The sequence below is a fragment of the Oenanthe melanoleuca genome, chromosome 8 (assembly GCF_029582105.1).
Source record: "Oenanthe melanoleuca isolate GR-GAL-2019-014 chromosome 8, OMel1.0, whole genome shotgun sequence".
NCBI lineage: Eukaryota > Metazoa > Chordata > Aves > Passeriformes > Muscicapidae > Oenanthe > Oenanthe melanoleuca.
Window position 1 is genome coordinate 13,201,303 of NC_079342.1, and position 8,702 is coordinate 13,210,004.

Consider the following 8,702-nt stretch of genomic DNA (forward strand, 5'->3'; position numbering starts at 1 on the left):
TGGGCTGTTCCCAGTGTCAGCTGGAGGGTCAGGCAGCCCAGGGACTCGTCTGCCATGGGCTCTGCAGTAGTTGCTCTGTGGATGAAGAGATTCTCACAGCCCCACGACGGTTCAGTAAGAGCTCGTTTGTCCCACTGTCAGTACCATGTCAGCTTTTCCTCTACCTGCTGCTGCTTCAGGGGAGCGAGTGGCAGCATCCCACAAGGACTTCGTGTAGTCATGCAAGTCTGGCTGTGTGTTCCTGCTTTTGTTTCCTGTCATGGAATACTTGCGGAAGCTGAAACTTCACTATGTTGCCTTCAACAGTAGGGAAGATTTAATGTGTAACCTTGGTGTTACAGCACTTACCGCTGTCAAGCCCTTGTAAACAAGCGCGTGGAACACAAGGCTGCGCGTTCCTTGGATCCTAAAGGTGCAGTGTGATAAACGCTCCTTGTGGCGGCAGCAGCGGATTCGGCCGAGTGCCCTGTCCCGGTGTGGCAGTGCTGGCGGCTGGGAAGGGAGCACCAAGGAGCGGGCAGGCGGGAGAGGGGACAGGCAGGGACAGTGCTGGCACCTGCGCTGAAGGCTGAGGCAGTGCCGCTCTCCCAGTGTCTGCTCTCCCCCGGCTCTGCCCAGCTCCAGGGAGCTCCACACGGTGCTGGTGGCTTTACTTTCAGGGTTTGAATTCACTCCAAGTGCACAGCTTTTTGTCAGGTCCATTATTTATCGTGTTCCTAACTCCTCATCTCCTAGTATTCCTCTGGAAGCAGGATATTGGTATTTTAGTTTTTGACAAGAAATACAATTATAGTTGTTTTCATTACTTTACCTGTAAGTCCTGCTACTTCACTTAATGGAACCTAAGCTACTACTTAGGGTTTTTTTTAAATTCTGCTGGAACAACAGAGGATGTAAAGGTTTCAAAGCAAGAGCAAAGATGACACACAAGAAATGACAGTAATTCCTTTTTATGGTGTTGTAAAAGTAGTTTTGCCATGTAATTGTGAAATGCAAAATAGAAGAGAGGACTATATGGATGATGGCCAGTTGGTGTGACAGCCCCACTTCGGAAGATTTGCAGGTTTTTTTAGTGGGATTCATTTTACTCTTTTTGTATCAAGGTAACTTCACGTAGTATATTTTACTCTTGTGTTATCTGACCTGCAGCCCCTGTTCTCCCAACAGTACAGGGAGCAGGATACAGAAGCACAAGTTACATGGCAAAACCAAAGTGCAGGCTGTAAACCCCGGGGCCTGGCTAGAGCCACATTTCAGGCAGGAGTCAGCAGGGCTGTTTGTCCATGACGTGTGTGTTGCAGCTGGGGTCTCTGAGCACAGTGCAGTTACACGTACGTGTGATCTTTGGGGAGCTGTTACTTACGTCGGTGGGAAGATGGATGTCATTCAAGTGTGGGTGACAGTGGCGATGGTGAGGAATGCGCCCGCAGCTGCTGGGTGTCTGCAGCAGTGTATCCTCTTCCTCTCCCAACAATAACCCAATGTGTAAACCTGGTGCTTTCTCAGAGAGCAGCTGATGTAGTGAAGTGTTCAGTGCTAGATCTACAAAAAGTGCTTCCTTGTGTTTTACTCTTCTGCTGTCAACAAATACTGTACAGACAAGTTTAGGTACAGCTGAGACTGGTGGCCAGGTGGTGAATTCCAAAACAGCTCAACTTTTGAACGCCTTCAGGGAGAAAACTTGACTGAGCAGAAAAGAGGGAAGGCTGTAATTTCTCAAAGCATTAGCTGCCGGAGATAAGCTTCTGAGATATTTGGCTATGTATTTTATTGAAGTGTTTATCTAATTAATAAAAAATTGACCCTTAACTAATTCTGCTTATAGCTGATAATTAATCTCCCCTTCACAATTCTAAAACCTCAAAATCAGTCTGTTTTTTATGAGCAGTATCTTTCTTACTAAAGATTGTGGGAGAATATTTTGACAGAGAAATACCCACACAAGAAAATAATACCCTATTGCAGGTTTCTTGTCACTCTTAGCTGTAACACAGCTTTAGGCTAACCAGAAGTGTACAGTGTTGGATCCTTTCTCAGATCCTGCTCTAGTTCATTCCTTTAAATGTCATTTTTTACTGCATGCCAGAGAGCTCCCTTGCTTAGCCAAATGCCATCTGTGTCCCACAGCGTAAAGTGTAATTGCATACTTAAAAAGTGGGAAGGGGAAGTGAGGAAAAGAGTAGCTCCCTTGCTTTCTACTCTATGGGATAAGTACTTGAAATTCCTCACATTCTTCTCTTGTTAACAGTATGTTTACTTTTCATCACTGTGTTATTAGGATTAACAAAAGTCATTGCTTCAAGCTCATTTAATTTGAATTTAGTGAAAGCAAACTACCTCCTGCAGCCTGTAGGAAGCATTCCTCTGCCATAGAAATGTATTAATTTGCAAAAAAGCAGCCACCAAAAAACGTGAGACCTGATGACCATTTTCATCCCAATGTTCAACATCACCATGCATGCACTGCATTCTAATGAAGTACCTTATGTTGCAAATTCCAGGACAGTTTGAATAATCTAATAGTCTAATTAACATTTCAGTCTATCAAAGATTGGCATTCAGTGCCAAGCTCTTTCTGTGTATACTTTCTAGAGCATGGGGTTGCAGACTGCAGCCACTCCTCCAAAACATCATTTGTCCAAAGAATTAGACTTGGCTTTTTAATCAATTTCTGCATCTGCAGTAGAACCTGCTTTAACTTTCATAGAATCCAAACTTTTCAGAATTCAAAATTTTCACAGAAACCTCTTGCATGTGCTGTATTTAAACCTGTTGCCTATCAGAATGCTCTACTAAAAGTAGTTACGTAAATATTTCTTTATTAAATGATTAATTCCATAAATAAATTCTTTTAATTCATTGAATATAAAATTAAAATCATTTACAACTTATTCCAGTATTACAGGGGCTGGAAGGGGTAAAAAAACTCAGAGGAAACAAACAAAAAGCTACAGTTTGATAAATAAAATACTCAGCTTTAAAACAACTGATTTCTGTTTGCCATTAAACTACAGTTGGTACATAATAGCTGCCACTGTGAACACCCCACAAGTGCCCACCTCAGGAAGGAATGTAACTTCCAACTTAGTTGGGAAAGGGTGGGAGAAGATTGAAGGGGAGGGGGAGAAGCATAGTGTTAAATTGAACAGGATAGAAGTTTTCATAACCAGAACAAAACATTAATCTGATCACTTACAAACAGAAAACAGTATATAATTAGATAAGGTGCTCCAAAAAGAAGCAGTAAAGTTGCTCCAGTATTATGAAGCTTTAAGTATGCTTAAATCTCTGTTGCATTAGTGTCCAGTTGCACAGTGCACTCCTGTAACATCTCGATGTTGCCCTCAAATGGGCAAGGCACCACTTCCATCAAAGGTCCTTTCTCCACGGCTGGATACTTCAAAATTCTGTTTTGCATCCCACCCCCAACACAACTTAGTCCCTAAATTTATGGATGTCGTTGACTAGTCTGTAGTAGGGATAGGCTTCGTTTGCGTGCGGACAGTTGTAGTTGCAGCGGCAGGACTGGATCATCATGACACTCTTGGTGAAGGTTTCCCCATCGTCACAGCGGAACCTGACCTTGACAGTCCTGGTCTGCTGGGGTGTGCAGCACCTGCCATCCACGCAGGAGCCGCAGTACTTGGGGCGGTACTTCTTCACACTGGAGCATCCAGCGTAAGTAAACTTCACTGGGGAGGGGGACTTCCTTGTCTTGGTACATTTCTTTCCCTTCTGCAAAGGAAAGGCAGTAACATTAGCAGAAGATTCTTTTCCAGCCTGTACCCCCTACCTGAAGCCGCTTAAGAGAAGAGGAACACCAGAAGAGTCTGTATTTACCTTTAGGGAGGCATAGCTGGGCTGGCCACATGGCCTCACTTCACATATCCTGGTCTCTTTGATGAGCTTGCAGTCAGGATTGTCGTTTGTCACCCTTGTGGAGATGCCAGTTCCACACGTCTTTGAGCACTGGGACCAAGAGGTTGTTTGCACAATGCATTTGGGATTCTCAAAAGTTCGGCTTTGTGGCTCGGATCCAAAAACTGGAAAAGAAAAGGAGGGGTTAGTCTAAACATATACTCTCACTAGGTTTCCTTCTTTCTTTCCCTTGGGGTCTAAGGGGTCATACAGCCACAGCCACCCTCTGGCCTCCTCCCCTTAACTGTCACCCAGATAAACCCACACACTCACCGGGTAGCATTTTCAGGCCTCCCTTAACAATGGCAATTAGCTCATTGTTCCTGGTTAGTTCGCCTTCGGAATCATCCGGACCAAACTCTTTGCTCAAGAAGCCTTCCAGCTCCTCCAGCGCATCCTTGCTTTCGTCACAGACCCACTCCTCGCAGCACTGCCCGGGGACTTTGACCAGCCTGGGGCTGGAGCAGCCCAGGTTGGGAAGAGAGAGCTCCTGCGGGCAGAGCGGGATGCAGCCCACAGCTCCATCTATGCACGTACACTGGTGTTTGCAGTTCGGCTGGAAGCTCTCGCCGTTCTGGTAGATTTTGGAGTTATATTCACACGGTCTTCCCTCGGACTGTGCTGCAGAGATCAACGGGAAGGGAAAGAAGGGAGTGAGCGGCGGGAATCGTTGGTTTAAGCCCAGGTATTTGCTGGTCTGTTAAACTCGGTGTACAGCGGAGCTCCCTACAACCCCCCGGGGACGCGGGGCCAGAACAATAACTTAGTCAGGAATCACTTTTCCTTATGTGCGTTTAGCGGAGCCCAGACATAGTGAATCGCATTCCAGACTGCTGAAGTCATGTGCCTTTCTGCCAAGCTACCGACAACAAAGCATAACCATACATGGGCTCGAAATTACCGAACCCCGGCACCGCGGGGCGCGGGGTCCGTCCCGGGAGAGCGGGGTCGCCGCTTACCTCTGCAGATGCCCTTCAGAGCCGCGGGGCTGGCCCCGAAGTTGCATTCCAGCCCCTTGGTGTGGTCGCAGGGCTGCGATCGGCTGCAGTCCTCGTTCAGCTGCTTGGCGCAGACCTTGCAGCAGCCGCAGCCGTCCGGCACCAGCCCCACGCCCGGGGCGCACTGCGGCGCGGCCGCCGGGCACTGGCACACGGTGGGGCAGGGCGAGCCCAGAGCCTGCGGAGCGGAGCGGAGCGTCTGGTGAGCGCCGGGAGCCGAGCGGAGCCGCCCGACCCGCCTCCCCTCCCTCCAGCTCCCGGAGCGCGGCACTTACCAGGCGAGCCAGGCAGAGGAGAGCGGCCGCCAGCGCGGGCCGGGTGCCCGCGGAGCCCATGTCCAGCGCCGTTGCAGCGGGAGCAGTGTGAGCGCAAAGCGGGAGCGCGGCCGGCGCGGTCTGAGGCAGCGGCGGGCGCCACCGCCTTATATAGGGCGCGGGGCCGCCGCGTGCGCCGCGGCGCTGACGTCGCGCGTTCCGGGCCGCGGCCGCGTCCAGCGCTCGCGGCATCCCAGGAATGCGGCTGGCGCGCGCCCGGCGCCCCGCCCCGCCCCGTCTCCCGGCACCGCCGGCGCTGCCGCGGGGGGTCCGGGCCCGGCCGGGACGGAGCCGGGCTGGCACCGTGAGGGGCTGTTCTCACCGGGCTGTGCCGCAGGGTCCGGGCCCGGCCGGGACGGAGCCGGGCTGGCACCGTGAGGGGCTGTTCTCACCGGGCTGTGCCGCAGGGTCCGGGCCCGGCCGGGACGGAGCCGGGCTGGCACCGTGAGGGGCTGTTCTCACCGGGCTGTGCCGCAGGGTCCGGGCCCGGCCGGGACGGAGCCGGGCTGGCACCGTGAGGGGCTGTTCTCACCGGGCTGTGCCGCGGGTGTCCGGGCCCGGCCGGGACGGAGCCGGGCTGGCACCGTGAGGGGCCGTTCTCACCGGGCTGTGCCACCTGCGCGGGCAGCGGCGGGAGAGCTCCGGGCCCCCTGAGCGCCCGCGCTGTGCCACGGCCCGCAGGGTCACCCGGCCGTGCCGGGCTCGCTCCGTGCTGAGCGAGCATCCGAGCGATTCCCTACCCGGCGTGCCCGGCTTCCAGGCCAGGAGCGGGATGACCGGGCAGCGAACAGCCCCCCGAGCCTGTGCAGCCCCGGGCTCAGTGTCCCTCACCCGAGGTGGGCGCCCTTGAATTGTATTGCCTTGTTGAAGTTTAATATTTGGGGATAGGGAGGATAGTTTTAGCTTCTGTTGTGGCGTCTTTTCTTTTCCTGGCTGTAAGTACTTCCAGATGGGATTTAGACCCCAGACGTAACAATATTTCCATATTTGGTATAGCAGTAGCCCGCATTTTTCACATTTTTCTGCTCTGTTATCCAACCACAAAGCATTCTTGACAGCTTCAGATGTTGTTAAATATAGCCTTAACTTCTGTTCCCAGGGCAGGAAATTCTTTGGAATTCCTGTTTTTCACGCAATCTGTCTATCATGATTTAGGAGAACTGTGCTGGAGGAGCCAACTGGCGTTCTGCTGCAGTTCGCTCCTTTATTGAAGCAGCCCAGCAGTTGGGTCTGCTGCCCAAAGGCGTTACAATGAGTCTCCATTCCAGGGATTTTTCTTTGCAAATGAGATTACTGTTCCCAACACAACTTTGGGGTTTTTCTTGTCGCCTTCAAGGCTGGAAGGTGGAGAGGCGGATTCAAAGAAGAGCTTGCAAAACCCCCTCCAAAGGCCACGAAAAGTGGAAGGGGAGGGGGCGAGGGGGACAGCGGGGAGGGAGGGATGCGGAGAGGAGGGATGTGATTAACCTGGTTGCGGCATTCCCATCCAGCGGGTGTCCCTGCGTGTGCCGCCCGGGACGGGCAGGGCCAGGGCAGGGCAGGGCAGGGGAGGCAGCCGCAGCCCCGCTCGGAGGAGCCGAGCCCGGTGCTCTCGTCGCCTGCCCGGTGCCACGGCCGAAAGGTGACGGCAAGGACGGTGCGCAGGGCTCCGGTAAGTGCCGCTCCCGGGGCCGCGGCCCGTGCGCTGTTCCCTGTGCGTTCCCACACCAGCGGGAATGATGAGGCACCTTGTGGGACCTTGCCGGGCCGCGGGGCGCGGGAGCCCGTCCGGGACCGGGGGAGCGCTGGCGGCGCTCGGCGGCAGCGCTGGGCGGCCTCGCCTCTCCACGGCGCACCTGCCGCTGCCGGCCCGGCCACGGGGGCCGGGGGACAGCCGGGCCATGACCCGGCGCTGTCCTCGGCTCTATCTCCAGCTCTGTCCCCCGGTTCTGTCCCCGGCCCCACAGCCGCCCCGCGAGCAGGACGGGGTGGGCCGGACCGGGGCAGCCTCTCCCGCAGAGCGGTGCCGTGACCCGGGACGGGCCGGTGCCGTGGGTGTCCCGCAGGGGACAGCGGTGACTCCGCTGCGGGGCTCGGCTCCTCCTGCTCCTCCTCCTCCTCGGGGATGTCCCCGCGGCCCTGGCAGAAGGGTTCATGTCCTCAGCGCTGCACACCCTCCTCCCTGCCGTGGCCAGCCCCCTTCCCGGGCCAGAGAATTCCCTCCCGTTGGAGGGTTTTTCTCCTCCTCAATTTCTTTCTTCATGGTTTTCTTTTCATTCGAGTAAATTGGCTTGACGTTTTACTTTGTGGTGGTTTGGGGGAAAGGTGTTAATGAAAATTTTCAAAAAATTTCAAAAATTTTGAAAAAGAAGAAGCTAAAACACCATTGTATGTGTAAATTGGCCAGTTTTGCTTTTCAGGGATTTATGCAAACACTTGTTTGTTTAATTACATCTGATTTAAGGACATGCATCGAGCATTTTGCTTTGATCTATGACTTTCACAACATTCAGCAAATGACAAGGAAAAATCAATGAATAGCACTTTTTCTCACTTGATTTCGTGTCTCACCATACATTCACACAACTTTGATGGGAAACTAACTGTACCTACATTTGCTCAAGAAAAGGTCATTTCGAAAGCTTTGAAGCACCTTTTAACAAACCTGTCCTGAATTTCAAGTAGTTGACAACACTTGAGATAGGTTGAGTTTCTTTGGAGTTCAGCTTAGACTGTGACCCTTTCCCTGCACACACTTCACTGTCTCAAACCATGACCCAGCATTTATACTCCAGGCTGTGCCTGCATATCCTGGATGTGCATCAGGAAACAGGAAGAAGTTTGGAGTATCTTCCTTTTTTAGATTTTGTTTAGTGTAATGTATTGTTCCAGAACTTTGTTGTCCTACATGAACTGGGAAATAGCCCCTGCTTCATGATATGGTGAGTATTTTACTGGTTTCTCACTTTTTGTGCTGTAGGGAGTCACTTGGACCTTGGTTAATGCAAAGCAGGAATTTGACACTGCTTGCATAGCAGCTATTACAGATTTACTGAGTGTATCCTGTCATTTTCACAGGCCTGTGTTCTCCAGGGAAAGGACTTTCCAGAGAAACAAATCAGAGAAAAAATAACTGGCTCGATTTCCCTCCACCCAGCAACAATTTTTCATAGCTGTACATAGGAGCTGTTCATGGAGCAGCATGAAGGGTTGTGTGGGACAGAGGCTCCCACTAGCAGTAAGTATCCAGCACCAAACTGGAGCACACCAGAGGTTTACAACCATGTCGACTCTGGAGAAAAATCTTAGTAAATCCAGCCCTTTTTCTGTACTGTGTTTAATTTCCTCTTTCTCATTCTCTTTTTCTTTTGCTGATCCATTTCTTTGGGTTTCTTCTTTCTTGCTCTTTCTTCTCTGTTTTGCTGTTCCAGTCTTCTCCATGTCCTTCCCTCTTCTGCTATGTCCTGGATTTGGCTGGGATAAGGTTAATTTT

General features: G+C 51.9%; 1 protein-coding gene across 1 annotated transcript; it reads right to left on the reverse strand.

The window, feature by feature from the left end:
- Positions 1-2,802: 2,802 nt before the first annotated feature.
- CCN1 (cellular communication network factor 1) lies at positions 2,803-5,358 on the reverse strand. The gene is made up of 5 exons (XM_056497478.1): positions 5,192-5,358; positions 4,878-5,094; positions 4,192-4,539; positions 3,841-4,043; positions 2,803-3,735 (listed from the first exon to the last, which is right to left on the reverse strand). The coding sequence occupies exons 1-5, from the start codon at positions 5,249-5,251 to the stop codon at positions 3,436-3,438; spliced, it is 1,128 nt and encodes a 375-aa protein (XP_056353453.1). The 5' UTR covers positions 5,252-5,358; the 3' UTR covers positions 2,803-3,435.
- Between the last annotated feature and the right edge of the window lie 3,344 nt (positions 5,359-8,702).

Coding starts and splice junctions, on each gene's coding strand:
- CCN1 (XM_056497478.1), bottom strand. CDS start 5,251: ATGGGCTCCGCGGGCACCCGGCCCGCGCTGGCGGCCGCTCTCCTCTGC. Junction 5,095..5,191: donor TCCTCTGCCTGGCTCGCCTG/GTAAGTGCCGCG, acceptor TCCGCTCCGCAG/GCTCTGGGCTCGCCCTGCCC. Junction 3,736..3,840: donor CCAGCTATGCCTCCCTAAAG/GTAAATACAGAC, acceptor TTTCCTTTGCAG/AAGGGAAAGAAATGTACCAA.